Raw genomic sequence first — 16,051 nt, forward strand, 5'->3', positions numbered from 1 at the left:
ACTGGTTTCAATAAGTATATATTTATTTAGCCAATCAATAGCAGCTTACAGGAATAAATCATTTAGCATATAGCGTAACAGAAGGTGATCTCCAGGCCTGTAGATCCTCTGATGTCTGTTCTGTCTTCTCCCTTCTAAAGGCCTGGTTTTTATACATTTCTTAGTGGCCAACACCACGTTGTCCTAAATCACATGATACATCCTTATTGGCTATTTACTTATGCATTACTGCCTAACTACATTCATTTATTGGTTGGTTGACCTGCGTCATGTTATATGTTCACTCTGTTTTCCGTAAGACCTACCTTTTTCCCCGAATGCCTGTTTCCCCACCATATTAGTATTTCCGAGCACAAGCCCCCCTCCCAACTGTAAATATCTCTTATACTTTCTATTAGATGATATTTCTTGTGAATTCTCTCTTCTGAGAATTCTGCCTTCTGACCATAGTCTGTTTATCTCTTCATGATATCTGGCTGGGCGGGCATTGGTGTAAACCCACAGCAAACCCACAGCCTCAGGACCTGTTGCTTTTTCTCTAGTTTTGCTGCTATAGTAGCTAATTGAGCTTAAAAACAGCGCATTTCCCCATCTTTGCATGCTCTTTAGTCAATGATGTGAAATATCTTTTCACAGCTAATTTACTGTTTCCATCAGCTGCAGAGATAAGATACTAGTTGCAGGGGGAGAGAAAGGTTTTTGTAGAGAGAACAGTTTCTGTGAGCTTATGGTTGTTCCTTGTCCCACTTCACCTGGTTTAATAATGTCAGGACTTACAGGGATTCTTCCAGAGGGATTCTTCCAGAGCTTCCATGCTTTACCTTCTTGCCATTTCCCTCCTTCTCTCAATGTGGGAAAAGGTACATTACAGTGCTTAAAACACTTTCTGCCTCTTTGGAGACCAGGCTCGCACATATGTAAGGTGATTTCCAAATGAAAAATGCAAGCCATAGTATTTGAATATGTCTGTCAAACATCCATTGAAGATCATGGCTTGGGGCTGCATGACCAGCAAATGGTGTTGGGATGTTTACATATCAGCAGTATGGTAAATGCCAAGCAGTACATCAAGATACTGCAAAGGTACATAATTACATCAGCAGAGAAACTTTTTCCAAGTGACTACATATATTCCAGGATGACAGTGCCCCCCCCCCCCAATACTATCAAGCAAAATCAGTGGTTAACTAGAAGAAATACAAGAAATCGCTACCCTCAATTGACCAACCCCTGTCACTAGACTTGAATCCAGTGGAGTACATTTGGCATAAAATAGCACTGGAAATATCCAAGCAGCATTCTTCATCAAAGAGAGCTGACAGGGGCAATCGCTGCAGCCTGGAATCAAGTAGTCACTAGCCACCATCTTCTAAAGTTGATCCATTCAATTCTAGAATGGCACAAGACTGTCTACAAGAGTAGAGACTGACCTACCAAATACTAACCATCACTAACACACATCACATTAAAAAAAATAGTTATAAATACCTGTATTCTAATCATATAATCTTATGCATACGACATCCAAATAGCCACATTGAAATTACAATTTATAGATCAATACCTGTGTTTTATTTTGTTTCACATATATAACATGCATTAATGCCTGAAACAGTATTGTGCAGGAAGCTATAAAGAATATAACAATAAATAAGCTACTATTACTATCCATTTAGTCATGCCCAACCCTTGGATACTCTGTAGGCCAGTCTTTGCCATGCTTCCCTGTTTTCCACAGCTTCTTTTAATTGCTCGATGTTCATTCATGTGTCATTCTTGATGGTATCCAGCCAACGGGCCTTTGGTCTCCCCTGCTTCCTTTTACCACTGACCATTCTGAGTAACCTCCTTTTCTAGTGAATTCGCTGTCATCACATGTCCAAAATAGGTCAGTCTCTGTCTGGTAATCTTGTCTTCCAGGGACATCTCTGGGTTTATATGATTAAGAACATCTTTGTTTGTGATCCTAGCTGTCCATGGGATTCGTAGAAGTCTTCTCCTGCACCACAGCTCAAAGACGTTCAGTTTTCTTCTATCAGCTTTCTTGAGGGTCCATGTCTTGCAAACATATGTCGCGATTAAAAAAATTTTTTTTATGGCAATGATACTGAAATTCCACATTGCAAATAACCTGTTCCAGATTTTTGCACACCACTGTAATGGGTGTTCTCTGAAAAAATTAACTACTCATCTTTTCTAGAAGTTTAGTGTGATTTATTAATATTCCACTATTAAAAGTACAATATTCAACTTAGGGCTTCTTGTACAAACCTGCATGGCAAACACTCCAATGTCCACTCTTCAAGAAATCCCTGAAAAAGTCTTAACACTACGAAAACCTTCCTTCCTCCCATCTTCTTCCTGATCCCCCGAATCAACCTGATCTATTCTTTACTCGCTCTGGAATTGACCAGCGATCTTCTTTTGTAACCTAACTTCTCTACCTCTTTTGTAATCCGCCTTTAGCTGCAAGGTAATGGCGGAAAAGAAAACTGTAATGTAATGTAATTCCTTATGAACATTGGAGTGATTACTGCAGCAGCAGCCACTAGCGCGACTTTGTGAAGGGGGTGGTGGTAGTCATAAATAATTAAATTTAATTATACAGTAGAGCATAGCTATGGGTATAGTGGCAGTAATAATTTGTGAGAAAGCAGCAATAATCTAAACGCATTTAAAGCATTTGTGAAAACATTTTTATTATTAATAAAATATTTATAACATCAAAATATCTATATAGCATACAATAAACATACATAATCAGATACATAAAAAGAATAAAAACAGTAAAGATACACTTCATCATCATTTCCTTAAGCATTAACTCCCCAATATTCAAAGTTAATTAACTGGCCAGAAATGGCCATGGGTCGGTTAAATAATTTAACGAGCTAACTGCAAATATTCAGCAAGAGAGCTGGTCATCTCTGCTGAATATTTATGCTAAACCTTCGTAGCAAGCTCACACAGAGATTTTGAATCAGCGTTTACCTTCAATCTATACAGGCTATTGTTCTTTTTCTGTTTGCAGTTTAATTTGATACCATGCCAACCTAGGGCCCTTGATGAAGGCGTGTTAACCGAAACACGGACCATGTCGGGTCCCTAGGTTTGTGTAAAGGTGGTAACATTAACCGTAATCATTAACTGATATAATAAATATAACCTGCATCTTGTACGTTTGTCTTCAGTTCTTCTTTGTTTTTCCTTGTGTTGCTTTTACGTCACTGCAGATTGTGTTGGATTTTTCTTTTGTTAACAGCTAAACCTAGCCAGCTATATCGTGCAATAACTGTCAATATTTTTTTTTTTTTTAATTCTTTATTTGGTTATTTGTTACAATACATTAATAACAAATATTCATGAATGACCACAACAAACTCAATATAGAGAACATAAAAACTTAGGCAATTATCAACCGTGTCTTAGTCCACATTATCATGGTCGCCAGTACCTTTTTTTAAAAAAAGGAAAGAAAAAAGAATCAAATCCATCAATCTACCATCTAAAGACAGGCAAAATGGCATTTATATTTATATACATCGTCCTCCAAAAATAAAATCAGTAATAGTAACTAAACTTTCAACAAAGGTTTCTGTTTAACAAAGTCTTCTAACTGGACTGGATCATAAAACACATATTTATCACTTCCATACGATATAAGGCATTTGCATGGAAATTTCAAAAAGAAAGTAGCTCCAACTGCCAAAACCTTAGGCTTTAGCTGAAGGAACTGCTTCCTTTTAAACTGAGTTTGTCTAGCGACGTCAGGAAAAATTATCACCCGTTGGCCACAAAACATTTCCTGTTTTTTCGCAAAATACAATTTTAAAATAGCTTGTTTTTCCAACTCTGTCTTAAAAGTCACAAGAAGAGTTGCACGTTTATCTATTGTATCTTTAGATGATTCTAGAAACTGCGAAACATTCAAACTATCAGGTGACACCATTTTGTCCATTTCACCTTCATTTGCCATAACCTTGGAATCTCTCGAGATGTAGTACAAATTATCAACTTCAAAAGCTTCCACATTATTATATTGTAGTATCTCTTTCAAATACATTCTCAAGAGTTCCATCGGAGACAGATAATGTGTGATTGGAAAATTTAAAATACGAAGATTTTTAACCTTGATAGAATTTTCCATTTTTTCTAATTTAGAATGCATCACCATACTATCCTTAATATTAGAAACAGCACTAGCTTGTAAAGTACTTACTACTTGATCCAATTTTTCAAACTTAACAGCTGTTTCACCAATTTTACCTTCTTGCTCTTTAATTTTCATTGTTATATCAGATGAAAATTGACACAAATCCGAAACAGTTTTTTGCAATGATGTCTCTATTCTATTAATGCTAAGCCAAATATCATTTAGAGTGATCACTTTATCCTTAGGGATAACAACTGAGCCTTGCCCAGTACTCATCTGTACTGGAATTAGTTCTTTAGCTTGCCCCAAGGATTGTCCTGAAACCTCCAGTTCAGATAATAAAGATAATTGTGGGGAAGAAGTTACTCCCTCTTTAAAAGGGAGAGGAGATACTTCTAACCCTAATGAATAAGATGGTTGAGGAGGTGGTGATGGTTCCCCTGAGGATAGGGAGACAGCTTGAGTATCTAATGTTACCTGCTCTTCAACATGTGACAAACCAGGAAGCATAAGATGACGATCCATCGGGCCCATCATTGTAGCAGATTGATTTGCTTTAACCTTCCTCTTGCCCATATTAAGGAATTAGATACCTCTGCTCCCTGGTCCTCTGGACTCCGAAGGGGCTCAAAAGGGGCAAGCCCCTTTAGCCACGCCCCTTCGGCTCGCGACCCGAGGCTCGCGACCGCGGGCCGCGTACCGCGGCTGAACCGGCAATTAAGGCTCCTCCGAAGGACCCTCTCAGCTGGCTGGAGCGGACAGCAGCGGGACTGCCTGTCCCGATGTTAAAGAAGTGCTGGCTGCACTGACGACAGGCTCCCTCCCGGCTGAACCGGCAATTAAGGCTCCTCCGAAGGACCCTCTCAGCTGGCTGGAGCGGACAGCAGCGGGACTGCCTGTCCCGATGTTGAAGAAGTGCTGGCTGCACTGACGACAGGCTCCCTCCCGGCTGAACCGGCAATTAAGGCTCCTCCGAAGGACCCTCTCAGCTGGCTGGAGCGGACAGCAGCGGGACTGCCTGTCCCGATGTTGAAGAAGTGCTGGCTGCACTGACGACAGGCTCCCTCCCGGCTGAACCGGCAATTAAGGCTCCTCCGAAGGACCCTCTCAGCTGGCTGGAGCGGACAGCAGCGGGACTGCCTGTCCCGATGTTGAAGAAGTGCTGGCTGCACTGACGACCCAATAACTGTCAATATTGAGCGCTTGCAGCCAAAACTCAGGCCGCATAAATAACAGGCCTATCTTTGGCCACTATTAACTTAAGGCCCATATTCTCTAACTGGCACCAATTTTCTTAGGCACCCAAGCTCAGTAAAAAACACCATTTAAACAATGTTTTTAACTGAATTTCAAGGTGCCTAAAACATCAGTACTGGACTTGCGCCTCCGTAGGCGCTTTAGGCCGCCTAAAATCACTATAGGCATGGCTAACACCAGAAGTGGCGTTAAGTAGCCTAAAGCATATATGGAGGTGCAGTTCACATCAATGGTAGATGCCAGAAATGTAGACCTGCTTCAGTCATGACTAAAGCCAGAAAAAGATGCCCCTATCTAACCAGCTAACCATTAGACAAATTAAGGCATGACCCCCCTTTTCCGTTAATCCTCCAGTGGTCACAGATCCCCTTCCACCTCTCAAAGATGTGACAGTGACAGTAAATACGAGGCTCCGTGACAGTTCCTGATATCATGGCCATTCCTAAGAAAGCAGCAAGCAAATGTATGGAGTAGCCTAGTGGTTAGTGTAGTGAACAGTGAACATTCCCACTATAACTCTTTTGGAACTCTCTCATTTCTGGAACATAGAAATACCTCCTGTGCCTAAATATATAAGTGACCTGCAAAACTGTAGTCACGTGACTTATAGTTGTGAAACTACAGTGGGAACTCATGGCAACCATTTTGTTTGTGGATCTGCACAGGGCAGGAGCATACAAAAATTGCTCCTGCCTTGCTTCACCGCTAGACCACCAGGCTTTAAAAGTAAGTTGTGGAGGGGTCTGGGAGTCGGGGTTGGATCAGTCGGCCCTAAATAGGATGTGGAGGGGTCTGAGAGGCGGGAGGGAGCCAGGGTTGGGTCAGAGTTGGCCCTATAGTTATTTGTGAGCTGGCTTTGCCTCTAACCCCTGCTAATATTGAGGGGGAAACTGTTCAGTAAGTTTTCTCTGTTCCTGGAAGACTCACCAAATAATATGAAGGGGTTTAGAAGGGATTTGTACCTGGGTCCTTTTATATGAAGTCTACTTCGTTGATCACTAGACTGTCCCTCTGCACCGCTGGGTTGTCTGTGTGACTAGTTTATTAGGAATGCTGCCAGGAATGCTTGTTTTTCTACGTTTTCCCCAGAACATTTTTTCCCCCAAAAATGATACTTACAGATAGGTCAGTGAGGTGGTAAATAATAAGGGAAGCCAGCAAGCAGCTTCAAGAGGAGCAAGAGGAACATATTGACTGCAAAAAGACTACCTCTGTTGGCCATGCCACATCAGGTATGCTGAGATTCACATACAGCATGCCAAGGTGAGGTGCATTGCTGGAGCAGATACACATAGCATTTGTGTTCCAGTCTTGAAGTTGATGTGAAGTAAGAGGCAGCCAGATAAGGTATTTTGATCCCCTTACTTTGGCACCTTGAGCCAGTGCCTCAGTGTCTCCTCTACTGAGCCAGCCCTGCACATACTGAATGTGGAACAAAAGTGCCCCAGATAGAGGTGTGTACTTAAACCATCTGTACCCAGAGTGTGGAATGGCTGTTCTGCTAGCAATTTACTTCTTCAAAACTTTGCTGATTCCATCTGTTTCAGAGCGAAGGTAGTGACTGTGAATGCACAACCAACATTAAGAACTCTCCAGAGAACCGGATCCTCATCAAACGCATGATGATTAAATGTGCAGATGTGGCAAATCCTTGTCGTCCTTTAGACTTGTGTATTGAGTGGGCTGGAAGGATATCGGAAGAATATTTTTCACAGGTGATTTATATCCTCTATGACAATAATTTTGTAAATGAGATGAAAGTTATGTTTTATGATAACTGATGTATTGGAAGGACCTCAGAATGCTGGACTGGTTTCCATTCTATTGGATGTATTATAAGTTCTGATTAGACCATTGTGAGAATAACTCATAGGTCCCTTCTTCAGATGTGATAAAGACGCATGTACTACAAAATCTTTTAGGTAACATTCTATAAATAATTTATTTTGATCTAGCACCAATATAGCTGCTAGAAGTTTTGATTTATTATAAGATGGTTTGGATCTGATCTTATGATTTAAAAAACAGTTATTTTGGGAAGAGTTCTTTAACAGACCTGACTTACTAGCTTTGAACATGAAAACAAAGAAAGTAGGCAAAACAACTGATTTCATGCCAATAATTCCTATGAGTATAGAACACTGAAAGGTAAAGAGATACCAGCAGTTAAAGGTGCTGTACCTTTTTTTAATTATATTTATAATAATAACATATAAAGATTTATAATATCATATGAAGAAGGAAAAAAAATCCAAGTTTATAAGTATTAATTATGACATGATACATTCCAGTTGTACAAGCCAAATATAATATATGATAAGAATAACATGAACAAGATAGTACAATACAACTAGGTACCTCATATAACCGTTCAGTACACATTTTATTTGATGATGCACATTCAAAGCATGGAATAAGTTCTCAACGAGCATCACAGCATGGCATAGATTAAGCAATCTAATATATAATATGTCAATGGTCTAAAGTACAGTAAGTTTGTACAGGCCTCCATATTTTGAGAAATGAATTAGTAGAATTATGTTTTTCCGCAATGGCACTTCCAAATTTGATGGTTATGCAAACTGTGTTCCACCATACCATATATTCCACTTTTGAGCGAGGGCTCAGCATCATCATCCCGGCCTCCTCACCCCGACTGTTGCTTCTGCGGCGGTGCCTGTGCTCTCCTCCAAGCACATCGCGGACGGAGGGTGAGGTCAGCTTTGAGGGCTCAGCACCACCATCCCGGCCTCCTCACCCTGCCCTCACTCATTCACCCAGACACCAGCAGAGCCGCGGCGCATGAGAGCAGTGTCCAGGGACCCGGGAGGGTGTCATTCTCTCTGTAGCTGGGTATATTCACTCCATAAGACGCACCTTTATTTCCACCCACTTTTTTGGGGAAAAAAGTGTGTCTTATGGAGCAAAAAAATACGGTAATTTTGAGATGTAAGGGTTCATGAATGTTCAATATAGAAGAAATGGTGTTCCATACTCAATCCCAATACAATTTAAGGTGTGGACAATGGAATATCATATGAGGCAGCGTACCTACTGATTTCTTACAGGACCAGCATAGGTTGGAGACAACTTGAGAGAATTTAGCAATTTTCTGCGGGGGCCAGTGGGATCAATGTAGCAGAAAGTATATAGATTGAAGTACAGAAGCCAATCGAATAGACTTAAATACTCTAGCCCACACTTCCTGCTTTAACTCATCCTCAGCAGATATTTCCAAATCTGTATGCCAAGCATTCATCAGTTGTGATATATGTACTGGAGGTGTCTGTCGCAATATTGCGTACCATTTAGAAGCAACTCCCTTGAGAGGGGCGATAGTAATAATTTGTGAAAGAAGATCAGGTGCGGACTTTAGTTTTTGAAGATCTGTATATTTTTCACAAACACAATGTTTTAGTTGAAGCCATCTAGAATATTGGTTGGCAGGTAGACCATAATTATTGCACACATCTTCAAAGGTCAGCCATTTATTGTGATTAAAAATTCCTTCAAAAGGGTGATAAACAAATCCTAATAATTAAATAAATGTGTGTCCTAATATTAACCTAGGGCCCCTTTTATCAAGCTGCGCTAGAGGTTTATAGCGCAGGCTGGAGAGGTAAGTGCTCCAAATGCTCATAGGAATTCTAAGAGCATCAGAACATTTACGCACTGGCTCGCGCTGAAAGCCTCTAGTGCAGCTTGATAAAAGGGGGTGGGGAGCTAATGATGTAAAATTTGTGAGAGAAAGAATAGCTAACACAAAGGCAGCAAAAGGATCCAGTCCTCAGGATTTCGGTATGAACAATAATGAAATGTATTTGTCCATAATCACCCTGATTTAAGTGTGAATAGATTACTTTGTATACTTTTATATACTGGAAAGCTTAGCTTACTGCAGAAATATAAAAAGAAAACTCAGATTTGAGCAATGACAATTTAGAGTAAATCAATGTGTAATATATAGAGAAAATTAATGTTGTTTTAAATTAAAGTGTTTACTCTTCACTCTGCTTTAAGACCATCTAAATTTTAAGTGTAGTTAAAAATGCCAATTTTGTCTTATAGTGAAAGTAGCCAACTCTCTACAATATTTTTGAATTAATGACAGACTTGCTTATCATGTGACTGCAAACTGACCTGTTTTTAGTAACAAATCTAGTACCTAAAAAGAAAAATATGTCAAAAGCACAGCATAAATTGAAGCTGTCACTTTCATATAAACTTTATACCAAAAGTGGCATAATCTCACACCCCAGGTAAACTCTCAGCTATGCACCCCTTGTCCTCTGGGGTGGCTTAAGGCCCTAATCCTCTTTAGTCCCCTTCCCTAATCTCTTCATAGACCAACATGTCCTCTTCCCTTCCATTCCCTAATCCTCCGTAGGCCAGTATATCTCCTTCTGTTTCCACTCCCTATCCTCCTGCTCAGCATCTTCTCTCCTCTTCTTTACCCCTCTGTCCTATGTCCAGCATCAACCCTCTTTCCTCACTCTGTAGCCACTGCCTTACCTCTTCCTGGACTCAGACCAAAATTAAAAACAGATTCAGCACTAGTGCAGGGCTTTTAAACACATGCCCATGCTGAAGCACTTCCATGTCACACCCTCCCTCCAACAGGAAGTCCTGTATTAGAGGGTGCACACTATGGCAATGCATAATTGTAGACCTGTGTTTAAAGACCCCATGCCACTGCTGATATACGCTGTCATCTGTATTATCAAGACTATTTTTAAACTGCCCATATTCTTGTGAATTCTGCAAGCACATTAGGAATGCCAAAAACCAGGGACAAGGATGTCTGGTAGTATTTTAACAGAAATGGCCACATAGGCTTGCAGAGCAGAGGGACAACTAAATGGTCAATGCAGTGGACTGTTAACCAGGGCACCCAGGTTCATATCCTCCTACAACTCTTATTTTAAATTCTGAGCCCTCCAGGAACAGAGAAATACCTACTATACGTGAAAGTGCACCTCCTCGATAGCCCTCAGGCTTGCAGGTGTCAAATATGTAGGCACAGTAGGTATATACAGTCAAACCTCTGTTTGCGAGTAACGCGGTTTGCGAGTGTTTTGCAAGACGAGCAAAACACTTAGCAGACTTTTGTCTCGCAAACTGAGCACCACCCTAATAAACGAGCACTTACAGCTGCAGGCAGTGGCGCTTCAGGGGGATGCCTCTTCCGTTGGCCGGCCAGCCTTCCATGCCGGGTACCTTCCGCACAATGTTGGAGAGCCTCCGAGTCCAGGCAGCCGAGCGCCATCCCACCTGCATGTTGCATATTATCACGCACAACATCAATCATCGATGTGCGTGTTTATATGTCAAAAAAAGGGGAGGAATTGGCCCACAATCAAAATTTTCGCAAGAGAAAAAGATTGAAAGGAACAGTTTCAATAATAATGAAACTCAATTTTAATGGGTTTGTAAGACAAACCTCTAACCTAAACGCCATTATGGCCTATGGGGAAAGTTGCTTTGATGTACGAGTACTTTGGATTACGAGCATGCTTCTGTAACGAATTATGCTCGTAAACCAAGGTACCACTGTATCTGTTTCTGGAGGTATCACAATTTAAAAGAAAAAGAAAGCCAAACTGGGAATTGAACTTGGGTTTCCTGCTTTTTACTTTGTTTAGAATGCCCATAAAGCCTGAAGCTGTCATAAAGCCTATTATCCTTTTACAGTTTTACTTTCATGGTAGAGGGGAGGGGACAGCATCTGCTGTGGGATTTATGCCTTAATCTTTTCAGTTGTCAGTTGCTCAATCAGCACCTTTTTGTACTCTGGATGTGTTTGAAACAGGTGTAAATAAAAACATCCTTCTTAAATGTGGACATTTCTTCTCATTTGATTATCACTGTCAGACATCCTAATTTTGGGCCCTCATCTGCCATTCCAAAATTGCAATTTGGATCTTTTTGGCAGATAGATGGATTCTTTTTTGCCATTTTGAGACATCTATGTGCTTTGAAAATGAACTTCAAATTTATGTGATTTAGTTGTTAGAAATCATCACCATGAAAGAAGGCTTCCAGTGTAGGCCCCCAGCATCCTCTAAAGTAAAGACCAAAGCAAATAAATTTAGATTTTCTACTATTACCTTATCCTTCCTGAGCACTTCTTTTATCCCATGGTATTCCTGTACTCAGACCAAATTTCATAGATTTTTTTGCTTTTGATGTACTTGAAATTTTTATTAGCATTGATTACCTGTAATGCAAGCTCCTTTATATAGTCTCTTTTGGCCTGCCTTATTTCTTTTTTTCATCTAACTTGCCAGTTCTTCTTTGTTTTCTTCATTAGAGTCTGCTTTCTATTTTCTGAAAGATCTTGTTGGCTTTCACTGCTTCTTCTAGCTTATCATAAAACCATAAAATACTCTGGTCGTCTCTTGGCGTTTTTAAAATCTTTTGTGATGCATAGAATACATTTTATCTGGCCTTCCAAAATGGCCTTTTTTAATTCCTCATGCAAACTTTTGACCCTGGCAGCTGTTCATTCTTTTTATTTTTTTCTGATTTCTTCATTTTATCAGTCTTCCTTTTTAAAATAAAGTGCTATAGCAGTAGGTTTGGTTGTTTTTTTTGGGGGGGTTTGCATTTTTGTTTTGGTGATGATAAATATCACACTGATCACTGTTGCTTAGAAACCCCACCAGCATTACCCTTTACAATAGACCTTTTTGTACCAGTAAGAACTAAATCTAATCTTAAAAAAAAAAAAAAATGCTGTTGCCTTTTTTTGAGATATAATCCTACATATTCCCAACATAGGACTGTGAAAAAAGCATTCTTCGGTATTCAGATAAGTACAGTGCAGTAGGTACATCAAATAGACTTTTGAAAGTATAACCTGCTGCACATAGATCTAAGGTTCCATCTTCTTATTACGTCTAAATAACAACATTGCTATGTTCACTTTGAAGTGAAAATGAGAAGTATGTATTATGAACAAATAAATGTTTAAGATATGAAAATTTGTGGAAGTTTTTTTTGGTTTTTTTTTTTTTAAATAAATATTTCTCTACTATTTTGTTTAGTCACATTTGGGACTTTAATATATAGGAGGTAAAGTGACCAGTAATGATTTTGAATGAACAGATGTGTTCAACTGATCACATAAATTGTGAAAAAGATCTGAACACTGATTAGGAACTGTTGGTGCTGTTTGGACATGCACTGAGGGTCCTTCACCTCCTTTAAAATACACACAATATTTGTTTGGCTATCTATATTCTGTATGTTTCCCATTCCTACCAGGATTGATTGTGGAGGTTTTTGCTTTCTTAGAATTGGGTTTTTATGAGTTATGTTTTAAAAGGTAACATGGGTGCCTGTCTGCCTTTATAAAATAGGGTTCCAGATCGATCCAGTGCCAGTAGTACACAAATGTCAATGTACAATATACCCCTGCTCATTAGAAGATATAAATATATGTGTGCATTCTACCCATATAGAGTACACATATATCACAATCCTGCCTCTGTTCTGGCCAAACTATGCTCCTGCTTGTAAAAGTAGATGCACACTTTCCGTTCATGTACTTTTTCTGTCCATATGCAGCCGCACAATTTTATAAAACATTATAACATTGCCCCCATCTTTAGTAGCGTTACAGCCTTGTACTGAAACTTTACCATATTCCTGCATTATGACAACCAGAATTTAAGCTGCCCATTATAGCTGTAATCTTGTTGCTTCTCTTTTAATACAGTCCATAATTTCTAGATCCAAAAGACTAACTGTACAAATCTCATTGCCTTTAGACTGATGAAGAGAAAAGGCAGGGTTTGCCAGTAGTAATGCCAGTGTTTGACCGGAATACCTGCAGCATCCCAAAGTCTCAAATATCATTCATTGATTATTTTGTAACGGATATGTTTGATGCCTGGGATGGTAAGAACTTGCACCTTTACTCAATTTGATCTAGCACTATTTATTTAACTTTGATAAATGTACTATCAGGGAATAACTTATTTATCAAAATAGATTTTGGTGACATAGAGGTAGAATAAATAAAATACAAATTTCAGAGACTGAGTAGTGCATTCTGATGCTTATCAGACTGGAGCTAATTACTTTCTACTGAAACAGGAAATTATTAAAAACTCATCTCTTTACAAAGAATTCTTAGTATTTCAACTGTTATATTTCCATTTATTCCCCCTTGAATTCTTTATATAGAATTGTCATTTCCCTGCGTATGCGCAGTTCTCTTTCTTGTAAACCGCACTAAGCTGTGAGGTTGTAGCGGTATATAAGATTACTGTTATGTTATGAAATCTCTCTTAATTTTTCCAGATATTTCTATAGTGCTGCCAGATGTACATCTGTATGTATATAAATAATACACTGTCCATTCAATATGAAGTTAACATTTTCTACCAAATATTTGCAGAAAATATTGACTTCGAATGAGCAATAAATACAATTCCATATATTACACCTTAAGGAAATTTGGCAAGTGTCAGAGTTTTCACCTGATGTTAGGTGGCTACAATCTTATTTATTAAATGTAATTTAAGGCAAAGTCTACCCTGCATATACTCGTCTATAAATGAATCTCGCTATCTCGTGGTCTTATGATTATTTCTAACTTGCATATGATTTACTGTACAACTCGTATGTCTTGTCAGTAGGGGGATCATCCTAATATACACATGAATTGCTGTAAATTTTCCTCACTTTCCTGTTGTTTTACCACTGTTTCTCCTGTACACTAATCTGCACGGCCCAATTCTGTTCCCAGCACTTCTTTCATCTGCCTTTCTCATCCTTTTTTTTTTAAACTGAAGAAGTAGGAGGCTCTTTGCTGCTTCCAAAAATTCACTATCTCTCCCAGATCAGTGGCTCCATTTTTTATTTGTATTTCAAAATATACAAATAGCTCCTCCAGCTCTATATCTGTTTGCAGTGATTTATTAGAAACATAGAAAAATGAAGGCAGTTAAAGACTATCCAATCTACCCATCTATGCCATTTAATCTCTCTTTCACTCCCTTAAAGATCCTATGTGTATGTCCTGAGCTTTCTTATATTCAGTTAGTTTTTGTCTCCATCACGTTCATCGGAAGGCTATCAATAAAGAATTATATATACACACTAGTAGGCCAACATTCAGAGCGTTTTAAGCGAGACTTGAGAGATTTAAGAGAGACTCTGGCCCGCTTAAATTGCCTATCAGCAGCCAACTGCTGATACTCAGTGGCACTAAGCAGTGCCTCTAAATATCAGCTCTGACTGACCCCCAAAAATGTAGGCCTCCAGAGGTGGTGCTAGGGAGGAGTTGGGGCTTATGTGGGCGCTGGTGTTATAAGTGGGTGAATTTATGACAGCTCAAAAGCTGTCCTAAATTCACCTTCATAAGTTTATTTTCTTTTAATTAAAAAATAGAGTCCCATTCCTGCTCTAATCCCCCTCCACCTGATGCCCCCACTTCCATGCCTAGGTAATTCCTCCCCCCCCCCCGTGCTTACCTAAATACCTATTTGCCAGTTCCTTCAAAATGGCTGCTGCAATTTCTCTTGATAGCTCACAGTACTGCACAAAGTAGAGGTTGTGGTGAAGGGGCAGGAGTCCACTTCTGTACTTCTTTTCTGATCAGTATAAAGCTCCAGTAAAACAGAGGAATTATATAGGGGTAGAGGCTGGGGGGGAGCATGAATGCCTCTGTGACACAGGTCATAATCTACCTGAGCCTACTGTGACCCATCTGTTCCTCTGTTGCTTTATTCTCTGTGGCAGTGCTGGTGGTAAATTGGCTGGGAATTGGGTAGTCCTGGATGCTTCCTTAATTGTTACCAATTCCTTCTTTAGTTTCATCAAATTAAGTATTGCATTGAGTAAAAAGGTCCCCCTTTGTCCATTGTGGACAGGCCTATGAGTGACATGGAAGATACTGATGGTGGCTTTGATTCCTGTGTCCCAAATATGATTATTTGCAGCCACAGTGGATATGTTTTCTTTTACGAGGGTCATTTCATAAATAATGCACACTATTTTTTTAAATTTACATGTTTTATTTTTTTTTTCAAGTATTTCTTTACAATCCTTCAATATACTCTCCCTGCTTTGCAATGACCGAGTCCCAACGTCTGGGAAGCTTCATTATTGCATCCAAGACACCATTTTGTTCAGTTGCCGAATGTCTTGTTTACCAGCGGAAAAAAGCTCTTCCAGAGATGCAAAACGATGTCCATGCATAAGTTGTTTCAACTTTGGAAAAAGGTCGAAGTCTGGTGGGCTCGTGTCTGGACTGTAGGGAGCATGAGATAACACCTCCCAGCCATATTCGTGTAGTTTTTCAATGACGAGTGGAGAGCTCCATCTTCCCCACAGCCAAAAAAATTTTGACAAGCTGAATCGAAAGTCAAACAAATAATGATTTTTGCTTATGATCATGAAGGCATCATCATCACAGACAAAGTTCCATGTGGAAGAAGTGTCACAGCAATATATTATCATGATGTTTTGCAAAAAATGAGCAGAAAAATACACAAAACCCGATCTCAGTTGCTCTTAGCTGGGCCACTCATTCTTCACAACGCTCGCCAGCACATAGGGAATGCCATTGAAAAACGAATACAGTTACCTCATGCTCCCTACAGTCCAAACATGAGACCACCAGACTTTGAC

The 16,051-nt window shown here is 39.5% G+C and overlaps 1 protein-coding gene across 8 annotated transcripts in view; it reads left to right on the forward strand.

Annotated features, from left to right (window-relative positions):
- The window catches only part of PDE8B (phosphodiesterase 8B), a 234,346-nt gene that overhangs the window by 208,108 nt on the left and 10,187 nt on the right, over positions 1 to 16,051 (forward strand). For 7 of the 8 annotated variants that reach the window (XR_004537931.1, XM_033929322.1, XM_033929331.1 and 4 more), the window contains 2 exons: positions 6,958 to 7,125; positions 13,183 to 13,312. Coding sequence is in view for 7 of the 8 variants with exons in the window: in XM_033929322.1 (XP_033785213.1) it covers positions 6,958 to 7,125; positions 13,183 to 13,312 (298 nt within the window). In the remaining variant the exon portion in view is untranslated. The remainder of the gene's footprint in view (positions 1 to 6,957; positions 7,126 to 13,182; positions 13,313 to 16,051) is intronic. The other variant, XM_033929352.1, reaches the window with a different exon arrangement.

The sequence above is a fragment of the Geotrypetes seraphini genome, chromosome 1 (genome assembly GCF_902459505.1).
Source record: "Geotrypetes seraphini chromosome 1, aGeoSer1.1, whole genome shotgun sequence".
NCBI lineage: Eukaryota > Metazoa > Chordata > Amphibia > Gymnophiona > Dermophiidae > Geotrypetes > Geotrypetes seraphini.